Source organism: Notolepis coatsorum (assembly GCF_963971535.1).
Source record: "Notolepis coatsorum genome assembly, chromosome: 2".
In the NCBI taxonomy this organism is placed as follows: Eukaryota; Metazoa; Chordata; class Actinopteri; order Aulopiformes; family Paralepididae; genus Notolepis; species Notolepis coatsorum.
In genome coordinates, this window is record NC_140166.1 from 188093496 (window position 1) to 188114316 (window position 20821).

Below are 20821 nucleotides of genomic sequence, written 5' to 3' on the forward strand. Positions count from 1 at the left end.
CAACACAGCCATCTAAAAACAGTTAACCTGTTCCACCCCAGGTGAAATCTGCATAAAATGTATACCTATGGTAAATGGAATATTGCTCCACTTCTACAAGGGCTATTTGCATATTCTTGGTATCTAGGAACATCTATGGACCTCAATGAATGTATTCTCAGTGTCAGAAATATTGTGTCTATTACTAGGCTTGCTTAAATTCTGATGAAACAAAGGAAAATATGAATTATGATTTTTCTTTTCATCTTTGACAGTGAATAAAACCATGATAATAATGACCAAACTTAAAAAACTGCCACTGAGCTAGTTCAGTACCCTCTTGAGATCATGTGTACAAAAGATCTAAGGAAATTAATAAAGGGAAGATGATAAAATTGAAGGTTTTGTATATACAGTACTGAATTCTCCCATCCGGACCAATGCAATTTGAAATATTATTATAGAATATAGAATATATGCTTATACATTACCTTATTATAGCCAATTCGCACATTTATATATATATATACATATAGTATCTTTCAAATGGCCGAGTTCAATTTGGATATAGTATCACCAGGCATGCATAATAACATATACAGATATTTAATGTAATCGACTGTACTTTTTTATTTCTCCCACAGTGTAATCATTTTGTAACTAATTTCAGATCTAATTATTCCTACATGATTACAATAGTGTGGAGAAACTGACTGCGTTTCAATATTTGTCAAAAACTTTACCTTTTGTAGCTTATTATCGCGAATCATAACAATTATTGATATGATTCATTCAGAACGCCGAACTTTGAACGACCATAGCGGACCACAGGAAGTGTAGTTTTGAGAAATTCCGACGCTGGCAGATAGCTGGCGAGGCGCTCTTCAAAATGGCCGCAAAAAAACTACAATACATGGCCAAGATTTCAGAATACAAGTACACTGTATCTACACCTGTACCCAAGGTCGGCCATCAGTGGTTGGTATTTGATATACTTGTCCCGGAAGGCCTGGTCCATGTACAGATCAAAGGCACAGCCTACTTCTATGACCAGCACCTCCCTGTGGCTGGTGTCAACAAAAACAATATCCGGTGTATTAGCAAAGACATCGTTGGTAAGACCAAACCACTCTGGTAGCACTCTAGCATGTTTGTACATTGCTGCACTAGATGGTGAGATGTTCCGTACTGCATCAGACACAATGTCCACAATACGGTCATGACGAGCTATGTACAGGTGTTTGTATGCATTACATCTGTTATTACATTTGTTATGTGTGCAATGGATTCTAGGTGTTGTTGTGAATCCTGATGGTTTAAACAGAATGGACTGTGAGTTTGAGGATACAGTGTCATAATGGCCATAATTCCACTAGTAACATCACTCATCATTTTGAAATGCCTGAATAGTTTATTGAATAAGCGCATGTTGTGTATCCAGTTAGCAAGTGGATTTATGAAAGGCTGAACGACTCAATATGTTGACAGCAAGTTGAATAGAATCAATGAAACCAGCTCAGTAAACAGCTGTATCTCAAGAGCTCAAACACTTCTGTCTTCAGAGCCGTGCTCCATAGTTAGCATGTCTTTTCATTAGTAAGAATTTATATCTGAATGTATATCTGTCTGTGTGTATACAAATATCTTATTCATTTATATATGTAAAATTATTTATTTATATCTTAACTCATTCAACGCCAGCCACGAGAAAAGTCGGGTTAACTCGCCAACCGTTCAGCGCCAATCATGAGAAAACTCGGGTTTTAATCGTTATTTCTTTTATTAGCTATATCCATTCATTTTCATCCATCCAGCCTGATGTTATCATTGGGAATGGGTCTGAGCTCGCAAAAGGGCAAATACCGCCAGCTGGTATTGCACTCCATTAGAAATGGTGTAGTTTCTTTTCTGGGACAATCCGAGCCGTGCGTGCAGGGTTTAAATACTCAGGCGAGGTAGGCCTTTACAACGACGGCATGGAACAGTAACCCCGCCCGCCCGTTCATGTATAACGCTCGGTAATGTGGGACGGACCTCTAAGAGCAGTATTTGGAATGGCGATCAGATAATTGGATTCTTTCTTTTGCATTACATCAGATACCAGGTAAGAACTCTATATATAAAATATTGCGTTGATCTGCTATTTTCTTCTACCCGATCGAAGCTGTCTCTGTGTGTGCCATTGAGTGGGAGGAGGTGGCAGGGGAGCCCTCGCGCTACGAGGAAGGATAATAATGATAATCTGATTTCAGGAAGATTCGATAGTCAGGCGAATGTGTTTAGTGTATTCCACTAAAGGGCTATTATCGCGTCTTTTCCTGGGATTACTAAGAATCACCAAAACTATATTCATATTCAAAACGGAAATGTACGTATGAAAAAACAATCCGTTTTGTACATGTTGACTGGAAGCAACTCACTGACAATCGACGGGTGTATTAGACCCATAGCTATAATATAAGATATATTTTAAGCACTCGCAAATCTTGCAGTCCCCCCATTGATTAAAGCGGTGGCGTACTAGCGCCCTCTGGCGCATTAAGCGATGGCGCAGAATGAGTTAAGTATTATTATTATTATTATTATTATTATTATTATTATTATTATTATTATTATTATTATTATTACTCTTAGATACTCATGGACTAGGGGTGTGGGTGCTGCAGAGTATCGGGCTGAAACTACAGGCTGAAACAGGGTATTGGTATCAGGAGATTTACCACAATTCTCAAATCTGATAACCTCTAATAAATCACAGCAAATCGACTTGGTTTTCTGCATTTGTGAGACATAACATCATGTCAGATCTCTCTCTAATGAAGAAAAAAGGATTGTCATCTCAAATGACCCCAAACTAGCAGTCTGAGTCATTACAGTTCAGTAAAAGTCATGGATCAGTTCAGTTCTTGGTAACGTTTAGTACTCATGACCATTCCCTATACTGTACTGTCCTATACCATGTACTTTTTAATGTATTGTCTGCCTGTATAGATGTTTGAACATGTGTGTAGCTACACTCCTGTTTCAGGCTGCCAGTCAGGCATACTGATTCCTCCACTAGTGCTGTCAGTGTACCACCATCACACACACACACACACACACTCTCTCACACACACACACACACACACACACACACACACACACACACACACACACACACACACACACACACACACACACACACCTTAGAGCCAAATGTCCTCTTTTCACTTGGAAAAGAGACACACATTTCAGATTCACACTCATCAAGTCCCAGTCACACATGGCTCACATCATCACACCCCATGTGCACGCACATACACACACACACACACACATACACACACACACACACACACACACACACACACACACACACACACACACACACACACACACACACACACACAATACACACACATACACGTACACAAATACATGCACCTATAATGTTACCAGATAACAGTGTACTAGTTGGAGGCTATGACAGACTGGTAGATAAGGCAGTGGGAGGTCTCTCTTTGTGGATGTTCGGGTGCTAACAGGCGTCTGGTAACGCCTGCTCAGTGGAGTCATATGAGGTTACTAACAGGGAAGGCACTGTCAAAAGACTCTTCAACTTTACAACTGGCAGCATTTCCATCCCATGCATATTAATATTCATGTAATTAACATAATTCATATTCTGTGTTCGAGTTGGCACACGTAGACACCATATGGCCGGGATTAAGCTCTATATACCCCAACTAGGAGATACCTGAATATGATCATTTGGAAGCCGATATTAAATGGGATGAGGATTCACGTAAACCCCTCATCCCATTTACCTTTGAATTGTTACAGTCTGTGGTTCCATTTCCATGGAAATATTTGGAATATTCTGCTGACTAATGTATTCTTTCTAGGGATATTCATAATTGGGACATGCAGACGCATATGGACAACCTATTCCCGTTAGGTCATATCCAAAATTATACACTCAATGGTCCTCATTCTCGAACATGTTCGTAAGTACCTTTGTAAATATCTTGGTAAAAATTTCGTACTAACAAATTTACTAAAATCCTCCTCCGGATTCCTGAATGCGCCAAATAAAAAGTGGCCAAAATCTTCGCAGCTGGGTTCCCATGAATGAAAAACATCACTTGTTCTTAAACGGCAAGTGTGTTCTCGTACACCTGAATTTGCACACAGACACGCCCAACCAGCTCCTTATAAGGCGAAGGAGGCGTGTGCAAAACAGGCATTGCATCTCCACAGTGCTGACCCATTCAACAGGTAGCACGGAAGCAATTTGTGACTGATCTCAAAATGAGATTACATTCAAATGTATTGTCATTATACAGCACAAGTACAATACATCATCCAACCAGAGTGCAAATGTAACAACAGTGCAATAGTAACACAATGCACAGGTGATTAAACTGGGTATAAAATATATAAATACTACTGAGTAATTGTGCGGTCTTTTCTAGGCTGTTGGCGACCCTCTCCTGGCTGTCCAGCATCGCCTGGACCGCGTTGCCACGGGAACGCGTCCACCAGCGCTGCCAGTGCCACGTGTATTCTCTGACATATTACTGAAGTGATGTGTTTAGTTCTTGAGAGAAATTGTAAACTGTATCTAATAATAGTGACATCATCAAGTAAATCAAATTCATGTTTAAAGGCTTCATTCATCCTATATGAATAAATGGTGGATGGTAGAATATGTCTGTAGGATGGCAATCCCCAAGGACTTCTCCCACAGACAGCTGTTGAAAACACGGGTGCACAATGGTCTGTCCGACTTATGACTTCGAGTTCGTAAATCCTACATAAATCCTACAACGGGATAGGTGTGACAAATGTAATACCTCACCCTGTAACTTAACCCACATGTTCTACACATGTCCGCTCCTGACTAACCTCTGGAAAAATTACTTTGACACAATGTCCAAAATATTTACACTCTCTGTAAATATTTCTCCACATACTGCCATCTTTGGTATTCCAGAAGACTATGCATGGTTCACTTCCAGACAATTAGGGATTCTGGCTTTTACCTCCTTGGTAGTGAGACGCCATCTCCTTCTCCAATGGAAGTCAACTAAACCACCCTCAAATTAGAAAGAATCAGATATTCCACCAGAGGCAATATAAGTACATTCCAGAAAAAATGGGACCCACTCCTAGCTTACTTTGACTCCACCTAGTGTCCTAGTCCCACCTCACTGAACGATCGAGGCCCCCCCCACCTCTCTCTCCCCCTCTCTTCTTCTACCTCTCCTTCTCTGCTTCCTTTTCTCCTCTACATTTCTCTGTATTCTATTTTATTTAATGTATTATTATTTTGATCAGATGTGTAATTTTTTTTTACTTCCAATAAAAATATCACAAAAAAAATTAATATCCTACAATGAATTTACAATACAAAGCCGTTCGAGAATGCCGAATAAGTACGTAAATCGAGTTACGAAGGAATTCCTTGGTAACTTTCACGTATGTCCGTTTGAGAATGAGGACCAATGTACTGTCATGGTTTTTGCCTTATTTCGTCTTCCTGTGAGGGATAGCTGTCAATCACTGGTCTCTGTGGTTAATTGCCTCATGGGTCGGCAGGTGTGTGGGCTTGATTGCACCTGATTCAGTGCAGCTGTGCCTATGGAAAGGCTGAGTCTATTTAAGTTTGAATCTCACAGTGCTTTTTCATTTCCTAGTGTTGACTATTCTTCTGGTCATGCTTGTTATATTGAAGTGTAGTGCTGATCTCTGCCCTACTCAGAATTTAGCCTTTATTTGTACGTAGCCATTCTTGTTTTGGGCTACTGGCTTTATTCTACACTTTGTTTTATAGAGGCTGAGCCTTTTATGGTTGTTTCTTTTGGAACTGTCTTTTCCCACTACGGCACATAAACTCCCTTAGTGGAGGTTTATTGTTTCATGTTTTCAATATAAACTCCGTTATTAGGAGGTGCCTTTGTGGCTTATTTCTTTTTCTACTATACCTCTTTATTGAGTGTTGTCCTGTTTTTTGGACTTGATATATTTTCTTTGAGGCTTCCGCCTGTAAAGGTTGTTTTGTGTTGTTTATTTTCCCCCTTCTCCTTAATGTCTGCGTAAGCAGTTTAGTGGTTATTCGTTACCAGTGATGCCAGTAACTAGTTACTGTAATCTGATTGCTTTTTTCAGTAAATAGTAATCTAACTTGTTACTTTTTAAAAGCCAGTAATCTGATTACAGTTACTTTTCCAAGTGGCTGTGAGTTACTATTTAGTTACTATCTCATAATGCTGATGATAAGAGAGCCAGGGGTACAGACAGCTAGACCGGAGTATGGCCTGATGGGTGATGACGTCTCATGATGACCTGTCTGAGCAGCCAATCATGATTTATGACATATGCACTTTCAATAAAGCATTATTAAAAAAAAAAACTGTTGTCATTCTTGTGGCAGCAGCAGGGGGGACGACGACAACTTCGTAACCTAGTTACTTTCAAAGTAATCAGTAAAGTAACTAGATTACTTTTTAAAGGAGTAATCAGTAATCAGATAATTTTTACAAGTAATCTGTGGCATCACTGTTCGTTACACGGATAACTTAAAGTAATAATCTGCTTGTGAACCACACACACCCGCAGCCCTCACATGTACCCGTGTGGATACACTCCTGCTTGGCCTTCACCCTTAGAGGGTCAATTAACACAGTTTACTCTTACTTCCTTTACACTTTGTTGTTGCTCAGCAGAATTAGATTCTCAGACTCTCTATCAAGAACTTCTTGGCCTTCGATATACTGTATGATCCAGTGACAAATCTCTGATTGGTTAGATGCGTTCATTCTTGTTTCTCCTTCCACAACACAGAGTTGATGTAAACCCTTGTGCTGCTGTGTATATATGCACACAGCATTTTTATGTCTCTAAATTGGACATGCTGCATTTGCTCCCTGGTGAACTGAGCCAATTTTCTTTACAATGATTCTAACGGGGTAATTTAGATGATAATTCAGTAGTATACTATGAACAGTGCACTATGTGAAGTTGTTTACTTTATAAGATATGGCTGCTTTTAGTGCTCTGTACTCATAGTCACGCGTGGCAGTGAGTGGACCATGGACTGCACTTACTCTGAGTTGTCAGGTTCCTTTCTTAAGTGTTGTGTCTTTGATTTATCATGTTTTTCTGCATTCTTTCAATATATATATGTTTTGTGAGCTTACATCTTGAGAGGAGGTTTGAATGCAGCTTCGTGGCTGTATGAGTACCAGGCAAAATTCCTGGAGCATTTCACTCATGTTCCTCTTGTTTTCTCCTCTTAAGGGCCCTCCAGGATCACAGCCATCCCCCCACGCACAGCCTCCCCCACACAACCCCAGCAACCCCATGATGGGCCCTCACGGACAGGTAAGACTCAAGCACCAGCACGCTTCCCATCTTCCCTTATCTGGGCTCAGACAGCTCTACTCTACTCTAGTCTACTCTGCTGTACTCTACTCTGCTCTACTCTACTCTACTCTACTCTGCTCTGCTCTGCTCTGCTCTACTCTACTCTACTCTACTCTACTCTACTCTGCTCTGCTCTGCTCTACTCTACTCTGCTCTACTCTACTCTGCTCTACTCTACACTACTCTACTCTACTCTACTCTACACTACTCTACTATACACTACTCTACGCTACACTACTCTACTCTACTCTACTCTACTCTACACTACTCTACTCTACACTACTCTACGCTACACTACTCTACTCTACTCTGCTCTACTCTACTCTACTCTACTCTACACTACACTACTCTACTCTGCTCTACTCTACTCTACACACTACTCTGCTCTGCTCTACTCTACACTACTCTACTCTACTCTACTCTACACTACTCTACACTACTCTGCTCTGCTCTACTCTGCTCTACTCTGCTCTACATTACTCTGCTCTACTCTACTCTGCTCTACTCTACTCTACACTACTCTACTCTACTCTACTCTGCTGTACTCTACTCTACTCTACTCTGCTCTACTCTACTCTACTCTACTCTGCTCTACTCTACTCTGCTCTACTCTACTCTACTCTACTCTACACTACTCTACTCTACTCTGCTCTACTCTACTCTACTCTACTCTACTCTGCTCTACTCTACTCTACTCTACTCTGCTCTACTCTACTCTGCTCTACTCTACTCTACTCTACTCTACACTACTCTACTCTACTCTACTCTACACGACTCTGCTCTGCTCTGCTCTGCTCTACTCTGCTCTACTCTACTCTACTGTATTCTACTCTCCTCTGCTCTACTGTACTCTACACACACACACACACACACACACACACACACACACACACACACACACACACACACACACACACACACTCATAGAGGGAGAACATACAAATAGCACCGGCCCCTTGTTGCTAGCAGACAGGACAGGCAGCATCCATGAGGCGTAAGATAAATAATTTAGCTGCGTTGGACCAGCTGGAAGGAGTGGAGGTGCATCTGGCCGGCTTCCTCTCTACTTCCTCTTTGCCTCCTCTCTGCCTCCTCTCTGCCTCCTCTCTGCTCCTCTTTCCCTGCACTCACCAGCCCATAGTCCATCAATACACCATTAATATTGCAGCATGGCCTGGAACTGTGCAGCTCTCAACACACAAACTCACCACAACATGGACAAGGAGACATAGCATAGCGCTATAGCACTGAGGAGAGGAGAGGAGAGGAGCAAAAGAGTGGAGAGAGTGATAGAGGAGAAGAAAGGAGAGTAGCAAAGGAGAAAAGAGCAGATGGAGGGAGAGGAGGGCAGAGTAGAGGGGCAAAATAGAGATGAGAAAAGGAGAGGAGGAAAGAAGAGAGGAGATGGAGGGCAGAGTAGAGGGGAAAAGAGAGGAGATGAGGAAAGGAGAAGAAAGAAGAGAGGAGATGGGAGGAGAGGAGAGCAGAGAGGAGGAAAACAGAGGAGGGGAGGAGAGAGGAGCAAAAGAGAGGAGAGGAGGATAGAGGGAGGGAAGGGAAAACAACAGTTAGTCAGTCCCCCAACCCCCCCCCCCCACGTAGCCACGCCTTTGTTGTCAATTGTTATTATTTTGCTCATCTCCATGTGAGGATGATTATAGCTGTCATAATCAAATCAAATTTATTTGTAAGGCCCGACAACACACGTTAATGTCCCCATGGGCCGGACACGTCTTCTTTAAAGAAGAAACATCACAATAAGTCAAGAACAAAACAAAAACACCATAAAGTCCAATTTTTTTTTTATAAATGCAAAATAAATGCAACACTCCCAGACATACCCCACACGAAGGTAAGGAAAAACTCACTAAAACCTAGCAATAGGAAAAAATGCACCACAGGCAATAGGCAATGTGGAGGAGAGAAACCTTAGAAGGGCCATTCAAGGGGGGATCTCCCTTCTTAGATGTCGGTGATAGTAGTGTTGCAGTAAAACAGGCGAACAGTTGGTAAGCATGCACTCATATGTGTGGTGAAACACAGATAAGTGCATGTGATAGCAACTGAACGTTTTGAAAGATTAAAGATAGAGCTGATAGCGGATCTATTTAAGGCAAAGGGGCGGCGCAGAGAGGGTCCCATCCTCCCAGTCATCACTCCGAGACAGCCACTCACAGGAAGACGGGACGCGTGAATACTTTCCCCAAGGCAGTTGTCCTTCCGTGTTCGGTTTACGCGGCCTGATTGGCCACTGACGCTTCTCTCAGCGCCCAATCGTGTTGCGCCTAGCTTTCAGTTCCACAGCCCAAGTCCTTCCGTTCCACAGCCCATTTCCTCGTGTTGTTTTCATCTCTCTATCATAACAATCGACATCACATCAATATAAATAACGTATTGTTTTCATCTCTCTAAATATTTTTTTTTTTTATTTATCTTTTTCCCCCTCCTTTTTCCTCCGATTTTTCTCCCATCCCAATGTTAGTCGTTATGCCAATTCCCAATCCCCTTCCTGGTCGCTGCGCACTTACCCCCCACAGTCGGTCTGGGAGAGTGGAGGCTATCACGTGCTTCCTCCGACACACGTCTAGCCAATCAACCGCTTCTTTTCACCTGGCAGCGCGGACTCTCACTGAGAGGGCGTAGCGTGTGGAAGGATCACACTATCCCACTTAGATCCTATCCGCGCTTAGCAGGCGCCCCGACCGAACTGTAGGAGTCGCTGTTTACAGCGACCCGGACCCACCCCGCCAGCTTCTCCCACCCTCTAATACTGCCAATTGTATTAGTGTGAACGGCCAGCCAAGCTGGTGACAACCCCGGAGCTGTGAGCTGGATTCGAACAGGCGAATCCAGCGTCTCCGGGGTTGGTGACGAACGCAATCTCCGCTACGCCACCTGACCGCCCTCATCTCTCTATATTAACGTAACCCGCTATTCATATCAATAGATATCACATCAATATAAATAACGTATTGTTTTCATCTCTCTATATTAACGTAACACGCTATTAATATCAATCGACATCACATCAATATAAATAACGTATTGTTTTCATCTCTCTATATTAATGTAACTAGCTATTCATATCAATCGACATCACATCAATATAAATAACGTATTGTTTTCATCTCTCTATATTAACGTAACCAGCTATTCATATCAATCGACATCACATCAATAGTTAGTATATTGCTGCACGGCGGTAGCAGTATAGCGATGCACGGCGGTAGTAGTTAGTGCATTGATGTGATAGTTAGTATATTGATGCACGGCGGTAGCAGTATAGCGATGCACGGCGGTAGTAGTTAGTGCATTGATGTGCTAGTTAGTTAGTATATTGATGCACGGCGGTAGCGAGTTAGTTGATAGTTAGTAATATATTGATGCAGGTAGGTAACTGATGTGATGGACTTGTGGAACTGAGAGAAGTTCTTAAAGTTAGGAGCGAGTGTTAGGAGTAACACGATTGGGTGTTGAGAGAAGCGTCAGTGGCCAATCAGGCCGCGTAAACCGAACGCGGAAGGACAACTGCCTTTGGGAAAGTATTCACGCAGACGGGACAGGCATTAGACAGTTTGCGTGATTGTGATGGGCGGACATAGCAATAGATACAAGTGGTAAGCATGTGAATAGAATAGATATATGTAGTAAGCATATTATGTGAATAGAATAGAAGTACTTAACCCACCAATGAACTCCACGTCTAAACCATGTTGACAGACCACGGACAGAAGACGGTAAGAAGCTGATCCATGGCCTCGGTGGTGCACGTAGAACAGTCACTGCGATCTTGGCCAAGACCCCGAGACATCCACCCCACCACCTTGGTCAGCACTACGAGACAACCACTCAGAGAGATGTGGGGGGTTTGGGACAGGGGTTAAAGAGTTCCCATGTTTGTAGTGGGCGGAGATGGAGCAATAAATACATGTAGTGAGCATATGCAAGCATGGTGACAGTAGAATCATAGTATATAAGAAAATTGTGAAATTGAGTAAGAGAACTAAATCATAACCAAAATACAAGTCTTCTCATTCAAGTCAATAACACTTATTATTGTTACATAGTGTATTCTCCTGATACACTAACACTGCTGATACAGTAGATTAAAATAGTTTAGTTGATTTTAAAACACAGATGATGTTAAATGGCTGCTTTTTTACATAGCGCTTTTATCCAAAGCGCTTTACAATTTGTTATTCACATTTTAGCCATTCACTCACACATTCACACACCGATGGCGGAGGCAACCATGCAAGGTGCGAACCTGCTCATCGGGAGCAATTAGGGGTTAAGTATCTTGCTCAAGGACACATTGACACACTGCCCGGGAGGAGCGGGAATCGAACCGGGAACCTCCGGATTGCCAGACGACTGCTCTACCTCCCGAGCCACTGTCGCCCCTGTTAGTGGTATAATCTCTCAATGGTGTGATAGCATTCTCAGTGACATCTGGTTGCGCACATTTTTAACCACATTTGTCTGTGTTGGTTTTACATTATTCACTAGCTACGCCGCCCTGATTCTGCATGGCTTGTTCTCATCCTAATTATGCTCCAACATCTTTAGGGAAGGTGTCTTCAGTTCCTGTTACACAGACCACACCACTGAGTCTCCGTTTAACGTAGCTTGTTGTACCTCTGTCTGGTTATGTCACAACACTGAACTGAATCACACAGAGGCAACGCTAGTGTTTCTTCTCTAAACCCTTTACATCTACATCTAAGCATTTCACGGCAGTGTACCAGTACTTTGCAAGTGATAAATTAACTTTTTATTAAAATGAAATCTTTAACACAATCTCTCCCCATATCTCTCTTTCAACTCCACAACCTCACTTATTCTCTCTCTCTCTCTCTCTCTCCTCTCTCTCTCTCTCTCTCTCTCTCTCTCTCTCTCTCTCTCTCTCTCTCTCTCTCTCTCTCTCTCTCTCTCTCTCTCTCTCTCTCTCTCTCTCTCTCTCTCTCTTTCTCTCTCTTTCTCTCTTCTTCTTATATTTATCCAAATGTTTTTTTATTTTATTTTTTATTTATTAAACCCTCCTTTTTGGGGGGAAATGTATGTCAACTGCAATTTTCCCTCAACACAATAGCTCCCCCTGCTGACCAGGGACAGAAAAGCACTAGAATTGTTCTGCTGAGATTCAGAGCTATGAGAGGTTTTTGCCTTTTATGATCACCATATGAAGAGTGGGCTGGTCTGTGTGATATCATGTCTACTGAATATGAAAATATACACCACTTATATAGCATGCCATGCTCATCCACAAAACTTGATCCAGACCATAAACAAACTCTTTGTCCTTCCTGTGTCCTTCTCTCGGTAGCCATTCATGTCACCTCGGTACCCAGGAGGCCCCCGGCCCTCCCTCCGCATGCCAAACCAGCCCCCCGGGGGAATCCCTGGGTCACAGCCCCTCCTGCCAAACAGCCTGGACCCAACCAGACCACAAGGTAGGGATGCATGCATACATACACCAAGGAAGCAAGCATGTGTGTGTGCACACTGACACACACACATAGGGCTGGGTATCGTTTGAAAAATGTCGATACTGCATACCAATACCTTGCATTCGACCCTGATACCACTTTTTTGGTAGGTTGTGTGAATGACCCAAAGCTCTGGAATGAGCTGCCACTGCATGTAAGGCAGGCCCCCACTCTGCAGGTGTTCAAATCACGCCTCAAAACTCATCTATTTGCTTTGGCTTTTGGTTTTTAAACAGTTTGAGAGACCTGCCTTTTTTATGTGACATATTGTATTTGTTTTTATTGTGTTTTTATCTTTTTATCTTTTTATCTTATGTTGTGGGACTTGTACGGCACTTTGGTCAACTTAGTTGTTTTTAAATGTGCTCTATAAATAAAGTGGATTGGATTGGATTGGATTGAATGAGAACCTATAGCCTAATGATGTATGTTTCTGTAATGCCGGGGTCAGACTACACCATTTCAGACAGATTTTGACACATTTTCCAGTATCGTGCCCAATTCTGAACATCGGGAACAATGGACTGGGCCTCTTTAGCCCTTGTAGTGTGGCATCTGGGAGACCCCACGACACCCCGTGGAGAGGTCTACCATCTTCAAATGATTTACCTTTTTTCTTCTTCTAGTCGTGTGACAATTCCTGAGACGTCCAAACCAAACCCCTCCTCCCCCGATCCCTGGTGAACTTCCTGCTAAGACGGCATGCGCCGATCTGTCAGGGACTAACACGTAGTGCGCCCTGTCTCTCGACCAAGACACAGCGAGATATTAGGATGCTACGATAACCTAATCTGACATGGTGGTGACCATCGTGAAAGACTACATTGTGTAGTCTGATCCTGGCATAAAGGACTACAGTTCTTATCTTTAATATACTGTATGTAAAAGTATAGGAGCTTGGTATTGATTTGTTAACCACTGATTTTGTTGTCAATGTTATTTATGTTTTGCTTGTGTATCTCATGCTCACTTTTCTCCACAATAGGACATCCAAATATGGGCGGTCCAATGAGAATGAATCCCCCCGAGGCATGGGAGGCATGGGCCCACAGGTATACAAATACACTACACTGTGTGATACTCTCTCTCTCTCTCTCTCTCTCTCTCTCTCTCTCTCTCTCTCTCTCTCTCTCTCTCTCTCTCTCTCTCTCTCTATCTCTCTCTCTCTCTCTCTCTATCTCTATCTCTATCTCTCTCCTCTCTTTCTCTCTCTCTCTATCTCTCTCTCCTCTCTCTCTCTCTCTCTCTCTCTCTCTCTCTCTCTCTCTCTCTCTCTCTCTCTCTCTCTCTCTCTCTTTCTCTCTCTCTCTCTCACACACACACACACACTCACACACACACACCACAACACATCCATTTGTCGTAAATAAGGAGGAGAGAAACACAGTCCTCCAAAAAGTAGAACCTTTTTCAGACCTGTCTGCAATGGACCAGGTTCATAAAGCACGTCACCCTCCTAAATGATGTCATTCAGTCACACCAGCCCATTCCACGCCCGCCCTGCAGTTGCAACATCCGGATAAAAGTCGTTACGCATTCATAAATCCATTCATAAATCCAATCTAATGCCCTGTTTAAAAAAAGAGAGCTTTGCTGTCCCCACTGAACTTAGTAAAAAGCTATTCAAGGGATTTGCAGATGGCGGCTATGAATACAGAGGGACAGTCACATGCTTATGTTAATAAACCGTCTGGCTAGCGTGTAAATTAAAAGGCTGTAGCAGGTTGCGGTCAGGGGAAGAGTTATTTTTACAGCGTGAAGTCGCAGCTAGAAGCTCAATTTAGTAGCAGGCTAAGCCAGTCAGCTTGATACCACTGGCCTACCACCAACTCCCCCTCCTCTGAACACTGCAAGGGTGACACAAGAGCATGCTTTGGTGCTCAGAGTACCAATTCATATGTGGACCCCACTTTTGCACTTTGCACCAAGGAGTGGGTATGAAAAATAGTAAGAGTATTGTTCTATACTAAGCAGTATAAATATTTTGGCCTGAGCCTGGATGAACAGCTGACCTTCAAGGAAGGCATACTGTGTTGTAACTAATTCAGCTGGTTAGAACACTCGGTACTCAGCACAGGTAAAAACCTGTACATCTTGGGTGTGTCCTGTGTCAGATTAGCTTCTGGTGTCTGGGGTTTTCATGAACATCAGTTGTAACTTGTAATACAATTCAATACAGAGCCATTCTATCATTTCTGGGATTTCATAAGTGTGTCCCAGTTCTGGATATTGGTGGAGATATGGGATGGGAACCTCCAAATATTAGACACAAATGTGAGATGCTTTGATTTTGTAATGGACTGTGTAAACATGCCCGAGCACTGACTCACTAGAAGGATATGTAATTGGGAAACCTCTAACCTAATCTTTATTTAACCATGAATAATTTATCATTTACCTTTCTAAATATATTACAGACATTTGGGACATTTGTAGTAAATGATTCCTTATGTATAAAGATGGCTGGTCTGTTGATATATGGTATGAAACAAAATGTAAACATAATCATTTTAAGAATAACTATAGCTCATAAGCATATGTTTATATTTATGCTAAATCTATCCTAAATTTAAACATGCTTTTTTGAAACAGGTACATGCATTACATTCAGGTACATTATCACCAGTAGCCATAGCAACAGGTACACACTGAGACACACTGAGTCAGACTAGCTCAAACTACTACACTGACCAGCAGACACTCACAGATTTGTGTTTTGGATCAGTCTATCAGATGACTGTACTTATGCTACAGTTTGTATCACTCTCATCTGTGTATCACTCTCCTCTGTGTATCACTCTCCTCTGTGTATCACTCTCATCTGTGTATCACTCTCATCTGTGTATCACTCTCATATCTGTATCTCTCCTCTGTGTATCACTCTCCTCTCGGTATCACTCCTCTGTGTATCACTCTCCTCTGTGTATCACTCTCCTCTGTGTATCACTCTCCTCTGTGTATCACTCTCATCTGTGTATCACGCTCATCTCTGTATCACTCCTCTGTGTATCACTCTCATCTGTGTATCACTCTCCTCTGTGTATCACTCTCCTCTGTATCACTCTCCTCTGTGTATCACTCTCCTCTGTTTATCACTCTCCTCTGTGTATCACTCTCCTCTGTTTATCACTCTCCTCTGTGTATCACTCTCCTCTGTGTATCACTCATCTGTATCACTCTCCTCTGTGTTCCACTCTCCTCTGTGTATCACTCTCCTCTGTGTATCACTCTCCTATGTGTATCACTCTCATCTGTGTATCACTCTCCTCTCTGTATCACTCCTCTGTGTATCACTATCCTCTGTGTATCACTCTCATCTGTGTATCACTCTCATCTCTGTATCTCTCTCATCTGTGTATCACTCTCCTCTCTGTATCACTCCTCTGTATATCACTCTCATCTGTGTATCACTCTCCTCTGTGTATCACTCTCCTCTCTGTATCACTCATCTGTGTATCACTCTCATCTGTGTATCACTCTCCTCTGTGTATCACTCTCCTCTGTATCACTCTCATCTGTGTATCACTCTCATCTGTGTATCACTCTCCTCTGTATCACTCTCATCTGTGTATCACTCTCCTCTGTGTATCACTCTCCTCTGTATCAATCTCCTCTGTGTATCACTCTCCTCTCTGTATCACTCTCCTCTGTATCACTCTCATCTGTGTATCACTCTCCTCTGTGTATCACTCTCCTCTGTTTATCACTCTCCTCTGTGTATCACTCTCCTCTGTGTATCACTCTCATTTGTATCACTCTCCTCTGTGTTCCACTCTCATCTGTGTATCACTCTCCTCTGTGTATCACTCTCATCTGTGTATCACTCTCCTCTCTGTATCACTCTCCTCTGTATCACTCTCATCTGTGTATCACTCTCCTCTGTGTATCACTCTCCTATCTGTATCACTCTCCTCTGTGTATCACTCTCATCTGTGTATCACTCTCATCTGTGTATCACTCTCCTCTCTGTATCACTCTCCTCTGTATCACTCTCCTCTGTGTATCACTCTCCTCTGTGTATCACTATCCTCTCTGTATCACTCTCATCTGTACCACTCTCCTCTGTATCACTCTCCTCTGTGTATCACTCTCATCTGTGTATCACTCTCCTTTGTGTATCACTCTCCTCTGTATCACTCTCCTCTGTATCACTCTCCTCTGTGTTCCAATCTCCTCTGTGTATCACTCTCCTCTGTGTATCACTCTCCTCTGTGTATCACTCTCCTATGTGTATCACTCCTCTCTGTATCACTCTCCTCTGTATCACTCTCCTCTGTGTATCACTCGCCTCTGTGTTCCTCTCTCATATGTGTATCACTCTCCTCTGTGTATCACTCTCCTCTCTGTATCACTCTCCTCTCTGTATCACTCTCCTCTATGTATCACTCTCCTCTCTGTATCACTCTCCTCTGTATCACTCTCATCTGTATCACTCTCCTCTGTGTATCACTCTCCTCTGTGTATCACTCTCATCTGTGTATCACTCTCCTATCTGTATCACTCTCATCTGTATCACTCTCCTCTGTGTATCACTCCTGTGTATCACTCTCATCTGTGTATCACTCTCCTCTGTGTCCCACTCTCCTCTGTGTATCACTCCTGTGTATCACTCTCCTCTGTGTATCACTCTCCTCTATGTATCACTCTCCTCTGTGTATCACTCCTGTGTATCACTCTCCTCTGTGTATCACTCTCCTCTATGTATCACTCTCCTATGTGTATCACTCTCCTCTGTGTATCACTCCTGTGTATCACTCTCCTCTGTGTATCACTCTCCTCTATGTATCACTCTCATCTGTATCACTCTCCTCTGTATCACTCTCCTCTGTGTTCCTCTCTCCTCTGTGTATCACTCTCCTCTGTGTTCCTCTCTCCTCTGTGTATCACTCTCCTCTGTGTATCACTCTCCTCTGTGTATCACTCTCCTCTGTGTATCACTCCTCTGTACCACTCTCCTCTGTGTATCACTCTCCTCTGTGTTCCTCTCTCATCTGTGTATCACTCTCCTCTGTGTATCACTCTCCTCTCTGTATCACTCTCCTCTGTATCACTCTCCTCTGTGTATCACTCTCCTCTCTGTATCACTCTCCTCTGTATCACTCTCCTCTGTGTATCACTCTCCTCTGTGTATCACTCTCCTCTGTGTATCACTCTCATCTGTGTATCACTCTCCTCTGTGTATCACTCTCCTCTCTGTATCACTCATCTGTATCACTCTCATCTGTGTATCACTCTCCTCTGTGTATCACTCTCCTCTCTGTATCACTCTACTCTGTATCACTCTCATCTGTGTACCACTCTCCTCTGTGTATCACTCTCCTCTGTGTATCACTCCTGTGTATCACTCTCATCTGTGTATCACTCTCATATGTGTATCACTCTACTCTGTATCACTCTCATCTGTGTACCACTCTCCTCTGTGTATCACTCTCCTCTGTGTATCACTCATGTGTATCACTCTCATCTGTGTATCACTCTCCTCTCTGTATCACTCTACTCTGTATCACTCTCCTCTGTGTATCACTCTCCTCTGTGTATCACTCCTGTGTATCACTCTCATATGTGTATCACTCTCTGTATCACTCTCATATGTGTATCACTCTCCTCTGTGTATCACTCTCTGTGTATCACTCCTCTGTGTATCACTCCTCTGTGTATCACTCTCATCTGTGTATCACTCCTCTCTGTATCACTCTCCTCTGTGTATCACTCTCCTCTCTGTATCACTCTCCTCTGTGTTCCTCTCTCCTCTGTGTATCACTCTCCTCTGTGTATCACTCTCATCTCTGTATCACTCTCCTCTGTGTATCACTCTCCTCTCTGTATCACTCTCCTCTGTTCCTCTCATCTGTGTATCACTCTCCTCTGTGTATCACTCTCCTCTGTCTATCACTCTCATCTGTGTATCACTCTCCTCACTCTCCTCTGTGTATCACTCTCCTCTGTGTATCACTCCTCTGTGTATCACTCTCCTCTGTGTATCACTCTCCTCTGTGTATCACTCTCCTCTGTATCACTCTCCTCTGTATCACTCTCCTCTGTGTATCACTCTCCTCTGTGTATCACTCCACTGTGTATCACTCTCATCTGTGTATCACTCTCCTCTGTGTATCACTCTCCTCTGTGTATCACTCCTCTGTGTATCACTCTCCTCTGTGTATCACTCTCCTCTGTGTACCACTCTCCCCTGTGTATCACTCTCCATGTATCACTCTCCTCTGTGTATCACTCTCCTCTGTGTTCCACTCTCCTCTGTGTATCACTCCTCTGTGTTCCACTCTCCTCTGTGTATCACTCTCCTCTCTGTATCACTCTCCTCTGTGTATCACTCTCCTCTGTGTTCCACTCTCCTCTGTGTATCACTCCTCTGTGTACCACTCTCCTCTGTGTATCACTCCTCTGTGTACCACTCTCCTCTGTGTTCCACTCTCCTCTGTGTATCACTCCTGTGTATCACTCTCATATGTGTATCACTCTCTGTATCACTCTCATATGTGTATCACTCTCCTCTGTGTATCACTCTCTGTGTATCACTCCTCTGTGTATCACTCCTCTGTGTATCACTCTCATCTGTGTATCACTCCTCTCTGTATCACTCTCCTCTGTGTATCACTCTCCTCTCTGTATCACTCTCCTCTGTGTTCCTCTCTCCTCTGTGTATCACTCTCCTCTGTGTATCACTCTCATCTCTGTATCACTCTCCTCTGTGTATCACTCTCCTCTCTGTATCACTCTCCTCTGTTCCTCTCATCTGTGTATCACTCTCCTCTGTGTATCACTCTCCTCTGTCTATCACTCTCATCTGTGTATCACTCTCCTCACTCTCCTCTGTGTATCACTCTCCTCTGTGTATCACTCCTCTGTGTATCACTCTCCTCTGTGTATCACTCTCCTCTGTGTATCACTCTCCTCTGTATCACTCTCCTCTGTATCACTCTCCTCTGTGTATCACTCTCCTCTGTGTATCACTCCACTGTGTATCACTCTCATCTGTGTATCACTCTCCTCTGTGTATCACTCTCCTCTGTGTATCACTCCTCTGTGTATCACTCTCCTCTGTGTATCACTCTCCTCTGTGTACCACTCTCCCCTGTGTATCACTCTCCATGTATCACTCTCCTCTGTGTACCACTCTCCTCTGTGTTCCACTCTCCTCTGTGTATCACTCCTCTGTGTTCCACTCTCCTCTGTGTATCACTCTCCTCTCTGTATCACTTTCCTCTGTGTATCACTCTCCTCTGTGTTCCACTCTCCTCTCTGTATCACTCTCCTCTGTGTATCACTCCTCTGTGTACCACTCTCCTCTGTGTTCCACTCTCCTCTGTGTATCACTCTCCTCTGTGTATCACTCTCCTCTCTGTATCACTCTCCTCTGTGTATCACTCTCCTCTCTTGTATCACTCTCCTCTGTGTATCACTCTCCTCTGTGTTCCACTCTCCTCTGTGTATCACTCCTCTGTGTTCCACTCTCCTCTGTGTATCACTCTCCTCTCTGTATCACTCTCCTCTGTGTATCACTCTCCTCTGTGTTCCACTCTCCTCTGTGTATCACTCCTCTGTGTACCACTCTCCTCTGTGTTCCACTCTCCTCTGTGTATCACTCCTCTGTGTTCCACTCTCCTCTGTGTATCACTCTCCTCTGTGTATCACTCTCCTCTGTGTATCACTCTCCTCTGTGTTCCACTCTCCTCTGTGTATCACTCTCCTCTGTGTATCACTCTCCTCTGTGTATCACTCTCCTCTGTGTATCACTCTCCTCTGTGTATCACTCTCCTCTGTGTATCACTCTCCTCTGTGTATCACTCTCCTCTGTGTATCACTCTCCTCTGTGTATCACTCTCCTCTGTGTATCCACTCTCCTCTGTGTATCACTCTCCTCTGTGTTCCTCTCTGTGTATCATATATTGAAATTCTTTATTCGGAATAACCCCTTGAGATGTAGCATC

The 20821-nt window shown here is 43.2% G+C and overlaps 1 protein-coding gene across 1 annotated transcript in view; it reads left to right on the forward strand.

The window, feature by feature from the left end:
* The window catches only part of ssbp4 (single stranded DNA binding protein 4), a 240224-nt gene that overhangs the window by 210162 nt on the left and 9241 nt on the right, over window positions 1–20821 (forward strand). Inside the window, 4 exon segments of the mRNA XM_084309168.1 lie at window positions 7261–7344; window positions 12713–12839; window positions 13861–13899; window positions 13902–13927. Of these exon segments, the coding sequence (XP_084165294.1) occupies window positions 7261–7344; window positions 12713–12839; window positions 13861–13899; window positions 13902–13927 (276 nt within the window).